This window comes from Eutrigla gurnardus, assembly GCF_963514095.1.
Source record: "Eutrigla gurnardus genome assembly, chromosome: 3".
NCBI lineage: Eukaryota > Metazoa > Chordata > Actinopteri > Perciformes > Triglidae > Eutrigla > Eutrigla gurnardus.
Genome location: NC_139917.1, coordinates 28,572,370 through 28,588,578, shown reverse-complemented (window position 1 = coordinate 28,588,578; position 16,209 = coordinate 28,572,370). Strand labels below are relative to the sequence as shown.

At 46.4% G+C, this 16,209-nt stretch overlaps 1 protein-coding gene across 1 annotated transcript in view; it reads right to left on the bottom strand.

Annotated features, from left to right (window-relative positions):
• The window catches only part of myo15ab (myosin XVAb), a 44,606-nt gene that overhangs the window by 8,138 nt on the left and 20,259 nt on the right, over nt 1–16,209 (bottom strand). The window contains exons 31-57 of the mRNA XM_084005065.1: nt 15,617–15,701; nt 15,476–15,508; nt 15,292–15,373; nt 14,689–14,819; nt 14,407–14,502; nt 13,864–13,992; nt 13,649–13,755; nt 13,327–13,505; nt 11,859–11,931; nt 11,542–11,733; nt 11,218–11,291; nt 11,058–11,131; nt 5,629–5,734; nt 5,013–5,081; nt 4,828–4,892; nt 4,353–4,748; nt 3,363–3,444; nt 3,163–3,258; nt 2,922–2,982; nt 2,568–2,661; nt 2,337–2,454; nt 1,845–1,960; nt 1,706–1,765; nt 1,427–1,502; nt 1,211–1,326; nt 989–1,107; nt 443–584 (exon numbers count right to left, since the gene is read on the bottom strand). Of these exons, the coding sequence (XP_083861191.1) occupies nt 443–584; nt 989–1,107; nt 1,211–1,326; nt 1,427–1,502; nt 1,706–1,765; nt 1,845–1,960; nt 2,337–2,454; nt 2,568–2,661; nt 2,922–2,982; nt 3,163–3,258; nt 3,363–3,444; nt 4,353–4,748; nt 4,828–4,892; nt 5,013–5,081; nt 5,629–5,734; nt 11,058–11,131; nt 11,218–11,291; nt 11,542–11,733; nt 11,859–11,931; nt 13,327–13,505; nt 13,649–13,755; nt 13,864–13,992; nt 14,407–14,502; nt 14,689–14,819; nt 15,292–15,373; nt 15,476–15,508; nt 15,617–15,701 (2,971 nt within the window). The remainder of the gene's footprint in view (nt 1–442; nt 585–988; nt 1,108–1,210; nt 1,327–1,426; nt 1,503–1,705; nt 1,766–1,844; nt 1,961–2,336; nt 2,455–2,567; nt 2,662–2,921; nt 2,983–3,162; nt 3,259–3,362; nt 3,445–4,352; nt 4,749–4,827; nt 4,893–5,012; nt 5,082–5,628; nt 5,735–11,057; nt 11,132–11,217; nt 11,292–11,541; nt 11,734–11,858; nt 11,932–13,326; nt 13,506–13,648; nt 13,756–13,863; nt 13,993–14,406; nt 14,503–14,688; nt 14,820–15,291; nt 15,374–15,475; nt 15,509–15,616; nt 15,702–16,209) is intronic.

Below are 16,209 nucleotides of genomic sequence, written 5' to 3'. Positions count from 1 at the left end.
CTTTATTTAGCGTCACCCATACATTTCACAGAAAAGATGAAGATGAAGGGACAATGATGGCGTCTGTTTAGCTACTTGATCCATGGTGAAATTTTAATTTGGCATTCATTTGTAACATTTTGACATTTTAGTTGTTTGTGTTCGGTTTAAATAAATGAATGTTCTTTTCGCTGTCACCTCCTGTTATTTGTTGTGGTTTTGACAGGTCGTTAAGGTAAAATCACTACAACAGCACCGCAGACAGCTAAAGTCTTTTGTGTCCTCATATGTTTTCAAGTTCATGGTTTAAGCTGAGCTTGAAACAAACAACAAAATACAAGAAATGAAATATATTCATGAAGAAATGTTTTTGACATTGCTGAAGGCCAGATTCATAACCGTTGAAATACAGATTGGTCCAGTGCTGGACAGAACAAGTGTGTGTGTGTGTGTGTGTGTGTACCTTCTTGATCTCATTGATGAAGGTGTCTATCAGATGTTTGACTTGTGGAGCCTTGGCTGAGAACAGGATGAGTTTCTCATTGGTCAGATTGAACTCCAGCATGTTCTCAGAGGGGATAGTAACAAACAGGATGTCTGCATAGCTGAAAAAAAATAGAGTAGAAAAAGTAATACAGTGAAAAGGCTCCCAGCTATTATATAAACAAAAACTACAATTAGAAATTAATAGTTATCAAATATGAATAATGATGAAACAGTATTTGCCTACATGCAGTATTGTATTTGCAAATGTACTGCATTTCCAATGACAATCCGTTGTTTCCCTTTAATGCTGATTGTGGGTTATGGGTACAAGCTGTATTCTGTCCCTATTGTGATCCTGTAGGGACAGGGATTTTATTTTCCTACTTGTGAGGATTTCTTTTTTATGTTTATGTTTTAATCCACTGGCTGGAACAAAAACAAATCCCAAATATCCCAAACAAGATAAAAGGAATGGTAATAAGAATTTGCGAACAAAGACAAAAACAAAAAAAACTGCACATACGTGTAGGGTCGTAGGACTCTGAAGTAGTCTGGAGCTGCAGCGCTGCTTTTTACGGTCTTCAACAGCTTTATACCACTGTGGGACACTGACAACACCTGCACACCTGTTCCTACACTACCCTGCGCACACACACACACACACACACACACACACACACAGTTCAATAACAACAAAAATACCACCCTCAGTAATTAATGTCCTCTCGGGATTTACCGCCCTCACCGAAGCAGGGAACAGACGGGAGAAGTATATTTCCCAGGTTTCTCTGGCAGCCGTCACGATTGTTTTCTTCACGTGCTCCTCCACCGGATCCATATTCTGTTCAACCTCGTGCTTAGCTGTCATTCACACAAACAGACATCATCAGCGTCAAGGAGATGAGTTTGGATTAGAGTGCACGGTCTAAAGAAATGTCTCCAGTAAGAACAGAGAGACTACCGAAAAGAGCCTTCATTTTGTGCCTTTCATCCCGGGTGATGCGAACACACGCCTCTGACAGAGTGTCGTTCACAATCTGCAGGAGACAACAGAGGTGAGGGGAGCAGATGTTACAAATAATTTACTTTGATCTTTCTATGATTTTTATTTCAGGTAAAACTGTGGAACGCATATGTTGAGAGGTAAAAAGAACAAAGAAGATGAACAAATAAATGTAAATAAAAACAAATGCATTTCTCTGCTGACTTTACGTCGATTCATCCAACAACTTTCTCTCACCTGCTTGAAAATGAGGTCGAGCACCAGAGGATTGTTGAAACTGTCTTTGGGATAAAAAACCTGTAAAAGCAAGAGAGGAAAAAACTCACAACAGAGTCGGACACAGTGGACCATGATGTGTGTTTGTGTAAGTGCACACCTCCTTCCTGAGGTACAGTCTCCAGGGAACATTGGTGTAGGTGTAGTGCTCTTCATTGGTCCTCTGAAGAAGCTGTGTCTGGACGGTCTCAGTCTCTACAGGAAGCTCTCGAGAAACTGCACCAAATAGGTCACGTTACGTTTCAATTTCACCTTTTTGCAAATGTTTTTAAGTGTTAGTGCTCTGTTGCTGTCTTTCTTTAGGACACTGACAAACAGAGAACGGATGAGCATGTTATTGTTCCGATATATTGTGTAAATAAGTGCCTACAAGATGACAGAATTCCCTTAGACTCTCTGACTGGACTGGCAAACTGGAGAAAAGTTCCACTACTGGAGAAATAATAGGCTCATTCATATACAGTATATATGAATTGAGTTCTGGTGATATCTAAACAAAACTCAATAACGCCAAAAGATAAATATACCTCTGCAAAACCTTTTCTGTGTTGGAATGTGTGGATGAGTGTCTCCTTTGAGTGAGTGTGAGTACCTGGAGGAGGTATGGGGAGAGGACGAGCAGGTGCTTTCGTCTTCGTGCTCTTTGTGGGTGTTAACGCCGTCTCTTTCGTTGCAGACACAGATGGTGAGATGGGAACAAGACGTTTGGGCTGGACAGAGACAAACAAGTTCCCTTGGATGGCTGATATCATGTCTTCACAACGCTGTTTGCACGGCTGTGTATTTGTGTTTTCTTGTGTTCTTCAGGTGTGTGTGTCTGTACCTGTGGGGCAGGAGGGTGGTCCATCTGTGGTTTGAGGATCTGTAAAGCTTCATCACGAGCAGTTTGCTTCTTCTTAAACTTCCCCTCCAGTCTCCTAAATACATCCACACAGTGTCAGCATCACACATATTTCAACTACTAATGTAGCATACAGCATAATCTGTGTGTTTGTGCTCATTGTGTGTAAATACTCGTGTGCTGCTGTGTGCTCCCTGCCAGCAACAACATCCCAGTCAGTATCTGTTGGTGGTTTTGTTGCAGCCTTTGGCTTTTCACAGCATGTGGCTGAACACTGCGCTGTATTTACAAGCAGCAAAAATGTGTGTCGTTGTGTGAGTGTTTGTGCGACCTCACCTCTTCTCAGATGGCAGCGGGTTCACGGGTGGAGGTGGGGAGTTGTACCTCCTGATGATGTCTTGAAAACAATAACATAAACCATGTGAGAATTATGTTGATTATTATTATATTTAGATATTTTTTTATTGTTTTAAATTAAAATATAAACCAATGAGTCTGATATAATTCATGAAATATCACTCAGTCATGTGCTCTAAACCTGAGGCGTCAACACTTTTAAGCTTTTAAATTCAGATGCCTTGGATATCCCGGCTGGGGACGATGTGATCTGCATTCTGACCCGAGTACTTCACCACCTCTCCAGCAGGGGGCGCAGGAGTCGTCACCACCGGGGCTAAAAGAAAAAGCTGAATGAGAACTACAGTTGAAAGGAGTGCTGCCCTCTTAAATAAGGCTTTTAGGTCTCTCTGTTGCTCACTCTCATGTTTTCTTTCTTACCGAACTTCCTGGCCGGTGTGTCCTTGTTGATGGGGATGCCTGGAGCCTTCCTCCGAGAGACGCTGTCCTTACCTGACTGAACCTGAAGAAGGCACAGAGAGAGGACAGAGAGTTTGCACTCAAGGCTTTGCAGACATTACATTTCGTCTCTAGAGATTTTGCTACAGAGTCCGAGCAAAGAAAAGGAGAGCAAAGTTTTACTGGCCTGTATGATAGAAGAAATGTGTAATCTATTTTAAATCTCCAACATCCCTGATGTAAAGGTTGTTTTAAATGTTTCTGTAATATTCGGTGGACAAATTCATTTCATGTTGCACTGAAATGCACCTGAAAGTTCAGTTTTGGTAAAACTGGAATCATTCAAATAAAATGTGCATCACAACACTTATAAACTGATAAACATTAAGTGTATAAAAGTAATTTCATCACCAGAACTTTGTCAAATTATATTATATGAGGGCAAAATCAAAATTGCCCCACTCAGAAACAGAGAAAGAGCCCCATCTGCATAGACCCTCAGTCCACTTTGTCTTCTGGAGAAATTCTCCTCCCACCATTTTAAACCTTTAATTTGTATTCATTGATGTAATCGTCACTAATGCTTTTCTTTGTCTGAATACGTTTGTTTCCCGGGTCTCTCTGGCAAAGTAGATCTGGATCTCGATGATATAATGTAGGGTATTTTCATTTCACGTTAAAGTGTGCTTGCTTTCCCTCTTTTCAACCAGCTTTTGCACATCATCCTTTAAACACGGTTCTTATTCTAATCTATTTCATTGCAAACAAACCACTGACTCTTTCCATAAAATTATACTGCATTTTGTTGTTTTGGATGTGATTTTTTCCCTGAGGAAGAATTGCTTTTTGTAGTCGTTAGTGTGGTTGTTGTACAACAACAATGATGTCTCTCTTTTATGAATAAGAAAGTACTGAATCCTTATGTAATACGTCAGTTTGGACCATTACTTCACATGTCTCGGAGTTACTGACCCGTGAAGCAGCATTTGCTTGAGGCTGTGCTGGCTCAGTTTTGTGAGTTCTGGTGGAGCTCGGGTTAGGCCGACCTCTGGGCTGAATCTGGGGCTCTGCAGGAGGCTGAGCCTGAAGCTGCCATGGCGTTTCTCCCGGTTGAGCAGCGGGAGGGAAGGGATGCCTGGGCGCGATGTCTGCTGCAGCGTAGGGAGTGGGAGTGAAGTTGGCGTAGGGGCTGGGTGGGATGTTAGCGTATGGACTTGGTGGCACTACGGCATAGGGGCTGGTGGGGGCGTACGGGCTGGGAGGGTGGTGCAGCAGAGGGCTCATGGGAGGGCTTGTGATCGGCGAGGTGGGGGGGCTGGTCACCGGGCTGCCGACCATGGCCATGGCCTGCATGGTCATCTGCTGGGCCTGAGAAACAAGACGATGACGCATTAATTCCAAAACAAGAACTCTGGAACAAATAAACAGATCCAGATGGAGGGTTTACCATGATGATGGCCTGCTGGTTCACAATCGCCTGCTGCTGCTGGGCTAAAACAGCCTGCTGGGCATCTGGAGGAGAGAGGAGGAGGAGGAGGAGAGAACACCGTAGTAAACAGGAAGGAGGGAGGGAAATTATTTTTCATGAGTTCCCGTTTTTTTCTCATATTTCTCTTCACACTTGAAACGAACCAGGTGTTACAGGTGCCACGGCAACAACAGGAGGCGACATCACGCCTCCCACAGGAAGGACTCGCACAGCTGTGGACACAAACACACACACACACATCAAATTTCGGATTTCAAGAGTGTTTGCTTTATTACACGTGCTGATGATTTATTGAGGTAATGAGGTTATTCCAGTGTCTGAGACTATGTGTCGATGGCTCCTTCCAAATGACTCCATAACTATTTCATAGTGCACTTTATCTACTGTCTGCTACTTGATTTGAGTGCCTGAATTGAGTGTAACGTGTATGTTATGTAGAAGGTCCTCAAAGATGAGGTAATCCACAGCACATGCACTGCTTTCTGCCTCAGTCTCACAGTATAATTTGTTGTTGAATTTTGCATGTCTGGTTCCCTCCTAGGTCATCAAAAAGTGCTGTTCATTTTGAAGGTTATTATTGTGTGTCACACAGAGCTTATTGTCTGCGGTATTGCACAATCCAATTTGAAAAATCCATCCTATTGGATATTTGTGGAGGAAACCAGTGCAATGCTAACTTCTGGGGTTGGCCTGGAAGCAGCACGTCAAACAGGAAATAGTGAATGAGCACTAGAGAACAAGGCAGTGTTTTTGACTGACCCCCAGGTGGAGGTGGGGGGCCGGTTGACTGCCCCTCCTGTTGCCACCGCCCTCCAACTCCCCCGGCCCCCTTCATCCTGCTGGACAGTCCTGCTGATTCTACTTCCTGTGAGGACAGACGGACAGGCTTTGCTTCAAAAAACACAAAGGCAATCTATCCTTTGAGTATCAACTCAAACAGGGACAGGGCTGGTGTCAAACCCATATATCAGTGTATTGGCTGATCAGCATCGACATACAGTATATGATGCCTGTATCAAAAGGTGGCAAATGTCTCACATTTCATAATCATGTTTGCTTTGTATTTGATCAGTTAGATCCTGATTTAAAATTCGATTTATTTAAGCAAAGTTATTGCAACCCTTTTTTGTTAAATGACAAAGGGGATTTGTAGAACAACATAGATCTCTTCCTTAAAGTGAGGTATCAACAAGGTATTATTTTTGTATCAAACTCTCAGACATCACAGACAGTTTGCTCCTTCAACAGCAGCTGTATTCATCTTAAATTAAACAAAAATCCCAGAATATTGACAACAAGGTGTCAAAACCAAAGCAGCAAGCTCTCTACAGCTGATATGCATGTTACTGTCACTCCTCTAACAAATCACTGAATATAGTGGATTCAGGGGATGCTCAGGGCTACGAGGAGGCGATGACATATCATGGATTTTGCAGTTATTTTGCAGTGACTCTTGATTCCCCATTGAAATCCAAGTTGGCTACAACTGCTGACCTCTGCGAAGGAGCATCAAACCTTTCAGAGCTGCCTTTTAAGCCGACAGGACAGGTATTTGATACTAAAAGATAGAAATTACTTTAACCTTTAACGGATATCAGCAGGAGTGCTGAGAGCAAAACATACAAAGAAATAAAAAATGGAACTCCTTGTGTAATCAGAGCGCTTTGTGACTGTCAGAGGAATCCCCCGATTGTGTGAGTAGCCGTTCCATCAGAAATCAGCCACTGACCCATAAATCCACAGGAGTGTGTGTGTTTGTAGGCCATGTCTCATTAAATAGTAAGCCCTTCATTTGCCAGAGTGTCAGTTCCTCGTAAGCAGATCCTTGCGTTGCCCGGTTGGGAAACCACCGTGGCGATCTAGTCGCTGTGACAGTTACGGTAACTGGGTAACGTAATAGGTTGCTGGGCGGGAGAGGTCTGTAGAACACATCTGATACATGCTAATTCCTGTCAGCCACATCCGATAGCACGGCTAACATTCACCACGTCCCTGCTGAAGACTGATAGATCCAACATGGCCAGCGTTCCCTGCACCATTGCCCAGAAGAAATGTGTACGGATTTAACTCAACCGACAGTCAATCAGATATTACCACAGCTACGATTGTGTTGGGTAATGCATCATAAATGAGCTGACGTAGGTATTATATTGCTGCCCAAACTGCCTATCTGCTGCACATATAATGAGGAACCTACAGTCATATAGTTTATACTACTTGTGTTTACATGTGCAACCAGCAAACCAGGCTTGAGCCATACTAACAAAAACTTCTGACCAGCACACCATGATCGGTGAATTATCGGGATTATCATTAATATCATCACGATTGACTTGAAAAAGCTGTCTAGATTTAAAAAATACAGGATACAAATATATGAATCCTCTCCTTGAACCGACACCTTACCGTGGTGGAGGGGTTTGAGCACCTGAATGATCCTAGGAGCTATGTTGTCCGGGGCTTAATGCCCCTGGTAGGGTCTCCCAAGGCAAACAGGTCCTAGGTGACAGGTCAGACTAAGAGCGGTTCCAAAGCCCTTAATGAAAAAAGAAAAATCAAGGAAGTTCACGTCGCCCGGATTGGCGTTACCGGGGCCCCACCCTGGAGCCAGGCCCGGGGTTGGGGCTCGCAGGCGAGCGCCTGGTGGCCGGGTCTGTGCCCACGGGACCCGGCCGGGCACAGCCCGAAAGAGCGACGTGGGCCCGCCCTCCTGTAGGCCCACCACCCGCAGGAGGGTTCAGAAGGGGCCGGTGCGGTGGGATTTGGGTGGCTGTCCTGGGCGGGTGCCCCGGCAACCCAATCCCCGGACGGTGACTCTAGCCATGGGGACATGGAATGTCACCTCACTGGGGGGGAAAGAGCCTGAGCTAGTGCGGGAGGTAGAGCGCTACCGGCTACAGGTAGTCGGGCTCACCTCCACGCACAGTCTGGGCTCTGGAACCCAACTCCTTGAGAGAGGCTGGACTCTCTTCTACTCTGGAGTTGCCCGCGGTGAAAGGCGCCGAGCTGGTGTGGGCTTGCTTATAGCCCCCCAGCTCGGCCGCCATGTGTTGGAGTTTTCCCCGGTGAACGAGAGGGTCGTCTCCCTGCGCCTTCGGGTCGGGGATAGGTCTCTCACTGTTGTTTCGGCCTACGGGCCAAACGGCAGTGCAGAGTACCCGGCCTTCTTGGAGTCCTTGGGAGGGGTACTTGAGAGTGCTCCAACCGGGGACTCCATTGTTTTACTGGGGGACTTCAACGCTCACGTGGGCAACGACAGTGTTACCTGGAGGGGCGTGATTGGGAGGAACGGCCTCCCCGATCAGAACCCGAGTGGGGTTCTGTTATTGGACTTCTGTGCTGGACACGGTTTGTCCATAACGAACACCATGTTCAAACATAAGGGTGTCCATCAGTGCACATGGCACCAGGACACCCTAGGCCGGAGGTCAATGATCGACTTCGTGGTTGTGTCATCTGACCTCCGGCCGTATGTTTTGGACACTCGGGTGAAGAGAGGGGCTGAGCTGTCAACTGATCACCACCTGGTGGTGAGTTGGATCCGCTGGCAGGGGAGGAAGCTGGACAGACTTGGCAGACCTAAACGCGTTGTGAGGGTCTGCTGGGAACGTCTGGTGGAACCCTCTGTCAGGGAGGTCTTCAACTCCCACCTCCGGGAGAGCTTTGACCAGATCCCGAGGGAGGCTGGGGACATTGAGTCCGAATGGACCTTGTTCTCTGCTTCCATTGTTGACGCGGCTGTTCGAAGCTGTGGCCGTAAGGTCTCCGGTGCCTGTCGTGGCGGCAATCCCCGAACCCGGTGGTGGACACCGGAAGTAAGGGATGCTGTCAAGCTGAAGAAGGAGTCCTACCGAGCCTGGTTGGCTCGGGGGACTCCCGAGGCAGCTGACGGGTACCGGCAGGCCAAGCGTGCTGCAGCACGGACGGTCGCTGAAGCAAAGGTTCGGGTCTGGGAAGAGTTCGGGGAGGCCATGGAGTAGGACTATCGGTCAGCCTCGAGGAAATTCTGGCAAACCATCCGGCGCCTTAGGAAGGGGAAGCAGCCCTCCACCAACACTGTTTACGGTGGAGGTGGGGAGCTGCTGACTTCGACTGGGGATATCGTCAGGTGGTGGAAGGAATACTTCGAGGATCTCCTCAACCCCACTGTCACGTCTCCCATTGGGGAAGCAGAGGCTGGAGACTCAGAGGCTCATCCACCCATTACCCGGGCTGAAGTCACCGAGGTAGTTAAGAAGCTCCCCGGTGGCAAGGCACCGGGGGTGGATAAGATCCGCCCTGAGTACCTCAAGTCTCTGGATGTTGTGGGGCTGTCTTGGTTGACACGTCTCTGCAACATCGCGTGGCGGTCGGGGACAGTACCTCTGGACTGGCAGACCGGGGTGGTGGTCCCTCTATTCAAAAAGGGGGACCGGAGGGTGTGTTCCAACTATCGGGGGATCACACTTCTCAGCCTCCCCGGGAAAGTCTATTCCAGGGTGCTGGAGAGGAGAATTCGGCCGATAGTCGAACCTCGGATTCAGGAGGAACAATGCGGTTTTCGTCCTGGCCGTGGAACACTGGACCAGCTCTATACCCTCCGCAGGGTGCTCGAGGGTTCATGGGAGTTTGCCCAACCAGTCCACATGTGTTTTGTGGACTTGGAGAAGGCATTCGACCGTGTCCCTCGTGATATTCTGTGGGAGGTACTTCGGGAGTACGGGGTCGGGGGCCCTCTGCTAAGGGCTGTTCGGTCCCTGTATGACCGGGGCAGGAGCTTGGTTCGCATTGCCGGCAGTAAGTCAGACCTGTTCCAGGTGCATGTTGGACTCCGGCAGGGCTGCCCTTTGTCACCGGTCCTGTTCATTATTTTTATGGACAGGATTTCTAGGCGCAGCCGTGGGCCGGAGGGGATCTGGTTCGGGAGCCACTGGATTTCATCCCTGCTTTTTGCGGACGATGTGGTCTTGTTGGCTCCTTCGAGCCAGGACCTCCAGCATGTCCTGGGGCGGTTTGCAGCCGAGTGTGAAGCAGCCGGGATGAGGATTAGCACCTCCAAATCTGAGGCCATGGTTCTCGACCGGAAAAAGGTGGCTTGCTCCCTCCAGGTCGGGGGGGAGTTCCTGCCTCAAGTGGAGGAGTTTAAGTATCTTGGGGTCTTGTTCACGAGTGAGGGAAGGATGGAGCGTGAGATTGACAGGCGGATCGGTGCAGCGGCTGCAGTAATGCGGTCGCTGTATCGGTCCGTCGTGGTAAAGAGAGAGCTGAGCCGAAAGGCGAAGCTCTCGGTTTACCGGTCAATCTACGTTCCTACCCTCACCTATGGTCATGAACTTTGGGTCATGACCGAAAGAATAAGATCCCGGATACAAGCGGCCGAAATGAGCTTCCTCCGCAGGGTGGCGGGGCGCTCACTTAGAGATAGGGTGAGGAGCTCCGTCACACGGGGGGAGCTCGGAGTAGAGCCGCTGCTCCTCCACATCGAGAGGAGCCAGTTGAGGTGGCTCGGGCATCTGCATCGGATGCCCCCTGGACGCCCCCCTCGGGAGGTGTTCCAGGCATGCCCCACCGGGAGGAGACCCCGAGGAAGACCCAGGACACGCTGGAGTGACTATGTCACCCGGCTGGCCTGGGAACGCCTTGGGGTCCTCCCGGAGGAGCTGGGGGAAGTGTCTGGGGAGAGGGAAGTCTGGGCGTCCCTGCTCAGGCAGCTGCCCCCGCGACCCGGTCCCGGATAAGCGGAAGATAATGGATGGATGGATGGATGGAAATATATGAATATATATATTGTAGGGAAACCTTATGATTTATGATAATCTAATTTAAGATTATTTGAATGTTTATTTACTAAAAAGAATGTTCACTAAAAAAAGCATGTCTCATCTGATTATTTCATATATATTATATAGAAAAAAATATGACTATTTATTTATTGATATACATATAAAGGAGTTTTAATATCGATTACATCGTTCCATGCCTACTACATATGCAACTGCACTGTACTCGTAAAATGTACATGACGTCGCAGGAAAACAGATAAAGCACCTCTTTAAAATAATTACTGCAAACAAAACAAAAGTTTGTTATTTTATAAACTCTGGGAATGAGAAGGAAAAAGGACTCGGATCACTGCACCTGTGTCCTTACATCAACTTTTTTTCCCCTCTCAGATGGTCAAGTGTATCAGAGTGAGTTATGTCACTTACCCCAGTTCCCTCAGACAGTACAGGGTCAAACAGGCTGTCCAGATAACGATCCATCCCTCTCTGACGCTCCAAGTCTGTGAGGAGAGGAGAGCACTTCAACGTCGACTGCAATCAAAATCAATGTGAGTCGGTGTCTAGACGTTTTATGCTTAATGTGTACCGTGTCCATCAGAGCCAGGTATGGGAGAAGAGATGAAATCGTCCTTCATGTCAAAACCACCACCCAACAGGCTTCTGTAAACACAAACCTTAACTTCAGTAAAAGTACAAAAATTAGATCAACAAAATGTGTTTAAAGTATCAAAAGTAAAAGCACATGTGACTGATGAATATTACATTTGTAAATTGTCATTATTGCATCTATAGATAAATAACATTTAACTTGCAGCTGGTGGAGGTCTTAACTGCTTCATATACAGTTTATAAATGTATGGTGAACTTAAGTATAGCACAATTCTTTGTATTGAGTAAACCTGTGTCTCACATGCTGGCGTTGGGCCGGACTCTGGTGGGTTCTTGTGCAGAGATGATGAAGTAGCTGCTCTGTTTGGGGAAGTCGGCTGGAAGCTCCAGGTCCGACATCAAGTCCAGAACGTAGTCTGAGCCCTCCAGTTCCACCCACTGAGCCGGCTCCTTCAGAAGCACAGACCAGCCTCGACGGCCCTCCACCACGCCCCTACACACACACACACACACACACACACACACCAGTGTGTTCACGTCAACAAACATGATGCAAAAGTTTCAACTTTCCAATCCAACACATTTATGTAGTTCCTATGTTTGACAGTGAGAGGACACCTGTGTTGTAGGATGTCTCTGGCCATTTCTTCTCCTGTTGTCCAGGAGTGTAGAGGACACAGGAAGGACACACCTAGAGGAGAGAAGACAAAGGGATAGTTCGGATGTTTGGAAGTGGGGTTGTATGAGGTGCTTATGCGTTTGGAGAAGTACTGCTGTGGACGGTGGCAGCTGCAAAATGTACTCTATCCAACTGTTGGAGTGTCCGCTATATTTAGAATCACCTCCCCATCATACAGCCCTTTCCAATGGAGAACTGAAGCTGTTATATCCATCTATGATCTAAACCACCAGCAGCCTTACCTCACAGAACACAGACGGTACTACTGCCTCGATCCGTTAGTTTGTTACATTTTCTGTTTTTGTCAAATGGGTCTAGTGGCTTTGAAGACAACATAGATAACAGCTTCAGTTCCCTGTCAGAAAGGGATATCTGATGGCAAGGTCAAGTGGGGAAAATATTCCAGTATTTCATAAATCTCCCATTGAATTCTAATATTCTTCCCTTTTTTAAATAATACCTTTTGCTGCTGCCACTCTCCGCATCAGTACGTTGCTTTGCTCCCATGCTGGTACTGATACTCCTATCTGTTCCTTCAATGGTTATACACCGACTATGGATAAGTACCTCCCCCACCACTCCTTTCAGAGTCGTTTCAATCAGGTTATGAATTAGTTCCTCTACTGTATCACTGAAACGAAGTTGGTGGCTGTCTCCCCTTTCTGCCTATGAAGATTTACACAGTCACCTGCATCAACAAACAGAGTGGAACAAAGGCAGCGAACCAGAGTGGCTATCAGGTGTTGTCTAATCCTCAGTAGACTTGCCAAAAGGCCAGAGGACAGATTGGCTGGACGAGAGGAGGAAACGAGAGACAGATAACTCTTCCGTGCTGGATAGCGCACAAAGCTCAGGTAAAAATGAAACGAAAAAACAGGTGAATGTTATAAATGTTAGCTGCATCTTTTTTTTTGTTTTAGACAAATTATAACCAACATTTATTCAAAGGAAAAAATACACTAGACTTATGCAATAAATAGCATATTTTCAAATTCAATTCAAATAAAACACAGTCCCTCTCTATTGTCGGAAAGCAGACAGTCACACACACACACACACACACACACACACACACACACACACACACACACACACACACACACACACGCACACACACACACGCACACACACACACGCACACACACACACACACACACACAAGCATTCGGTTTTAGAACTATCAACACATTTACAGCCTTGTTTAATTTAATTTCATCCATTTTATTACATCTTTTTTAAGTATGCAAATAGTCTTAGTGCTTTCCTCAAGGGCATCAAAACGCAGATGTTGAGGAAGGATATCACTTTGTGCTCTCATTTAAATCCATCCCCCAAATAAATTGGATGAAAACAGGATTGGAAACAGGATGAGAATAGAAAAGCCGTGTTGTGTGAGTGTGTCCTCACCATCGAAACAGTGTATGTGCAGAACAGTGTGAGCCCTCTTGCGATTGGCGGTCCACTCCAGTAGACAGGGTGGGTACGTCCGGACATACTCCGGCCCGACATTCTGCCGCTGCAGAGCTTGAAGCAGACGGTGCTGACACACACAGTCATAGCCCTCCGGCCCAAAGTCAGACACAAACCTACAACGACAACGAGCGCAAGACTAAGCCAGAAACAAATGTCACAGGCAAGCACAAAAAACAGGTAATATATATATATATATATATATATATATACTGTTTAATTATTGTGTAGTCATTTCTATGTACAGTCAACTTCATACTTCAGCAAGTACTTGGCCAGCCTCTGAGAGGGCAGGAAAGCAGAGAGACAGGAGGACAGGAGGAGCCAGCCGCGCTCCGAATTCAAAATGTTAGGATTCCTCCACACCTAATGGCGGAGAGGACAGCGTAAAGAGATCATGTGCAGTCATAGTGAAAGATTACATCTTATTTTTAATTTCTATCCCTCCAGCTGGGAGAACGAGATGGGCCTCACCTGATTGGCTACCTGAGCCAGGATCTCATCCCGGAGGCTGGGATTGGCAAGTCCTCTCTGGATGATGTAGTTCCCAAACAGATTCTCCTGAGCCCCATTCAAGTTTGGGTCTCCCATGAATCTGAGTATCTATCAAAAGCACAATGCTGTAACCATACAAGTCAAATCACACACATAAAGGTTGTAAAGCTTTGCTAGAGGTCCTTAGTTTTAGCTTTTCACATTATGTGTTGGCCTGCTTGAAATACAGTATATGGTTATATCCTACTGAGAAATAAGTATGAATCATTTTATGTGTTTGCATGTAGAGTATGAACTGTAGACATGGATATGTCTATTAGGGGGAGAAAACAAGCGTACAAACACAAACAAGATCAAGTTCAAAAGTTCTGAAATGGCATCTCAAATGGCTGATCCTTTTATTTGTCCTAAGATTAAGCTACAAGGCATATCCATTTGTCTGGGTTTGATTTCCTGACGTAACGCTGACTTGAATGTCATGGATGCTGGAGTTGACGAGCAGCATGTGAATGCAACATTTACCAGAACGAAAATGTTCAGGGCTCCTTGTTTTAGCTCCTCATCCATTCGAATCAGTGAACTTTCCAGCGGGGCTGTCAGCATCCCAAACAACGGCTCCTATAATGCACACACGCACACACACACACGCACACACACACACACACGCACGCACACACACACACACACACACACACACAGTCAATGTTGACGTAGACACACGGAGAGCTGCAGCAACACTGTTCTGGGTCAAATCAAGGTGAAGTCAAGTAGATTTTCTGTGTGTGTGTGTGTGTGTGTGTTTACCCTAAATATGGCTCGGATGTAATGTGTCATGAGGTAGTTGTTGATATCCAGGGGCAGAGTCAGCTGGGGGTCAACCTGAACCTTTGGAGCCTGGACCACCGCCAAGCAGTCAGAATGCAACTCTTCACCACCTGTACACGCACACGCAAGCACGCACGTACACACACACACACACACACACACACACCAGGCACACACACACACACACACACACACACAGCAGGCCATGTGTCACCACAGAAAAAGGACAGTAAATATTGCTGAAGCAACCTGCAAACAAGGTGGAGCGCATCTGTTTATGGACGTTTATTTATAACACAGACGGACTGCAAATCAGTGTGTTTACACAACACGCTGATCACCTATGTGTAGGTTACAGTGACCAGATGTCCTGGCTTATCCGGGATGGGATTGAGTCCCGTAAAACACTAAAATGTCCTAGTTTTCATCAGTCAATACCAAATTTTCCAAGGTGTCACTGCAGTTAAAATAATACTAACAACACTTTAGTTGTTTTCAGTGCTCTCATACACATGTGCCTGCATGAAAATACGTTGGGGTTTGATAGTGTGTGTGTGTGTGTGTGTGTGTATGCAAGCACACCTGATGCCGCCTGCAGCAGAACTGCCAAGTCAGCAGGGATAGGCAGCGTTGTCACATTCACCACCTCTCTGTTGATGCGATCCTACACACATATTCACAAACACTTGTGTTACACACTGATGCCACATCTTTATCTCAAAATGTGCCTCCGCTCCCTCTCAGACACTCTGACACCCTCACTCACCTCCTCTGCCTTCCTTGCCGCCTCCACCACTGTCTGACAGAAACACAATAGTATCACACGTCACACATTTGTTCTTGAATTCATCCTTCAAAAAAATAAAAAAATAAAATACTGCAGTTGACACGGACAAAACGTGCATACCCTCATGTAACGCTGGCGGTTGACAATGAGCAGAACGGTAGAGCGGAACCTGATGAGGCACTTTCTCCTCACAGCAAATCTTTTTCTGTTCAGGAAAAGCGTTAACGTGGAAAATGGATTATTACACAGATAACGAGCAGAAAAAGACATTGAAGGAGTTGGCATGTTTGACTTTTCACGTCTGACATTTTGCTATAATGTCAATCACTGCAATTAGAACAGACAGCGCAAGATATGTGTTAATCCCAGTTACAGTGATCTCTGAGGTATCGTTACAGATTCAAAAGATTGTTCCTCACGTTTATAGCCGTTATGGGGTCCTCGTTAAACAAGTAAGTGGATCATATTCAAATAAAATGCAAATTTACGGCGCGTCTCCAGGGATTTTGCAGACTGGCAGTGAATGAGGAATCCATCACCTTTGATGGATCAGCGCCGCCTGAATCCTCTGACCTTGTGTCCTCACATGGAGGACAAAAGAAGCTGATTGTCTGTGATAGGCTGACCTGTTTGGCTGTCTGAAACCAAACACTAAAGTCTAAATTGCCAAGCTCAAGACTGAAACTCCAGACAGAAGCAGGACAGAGTGCTGC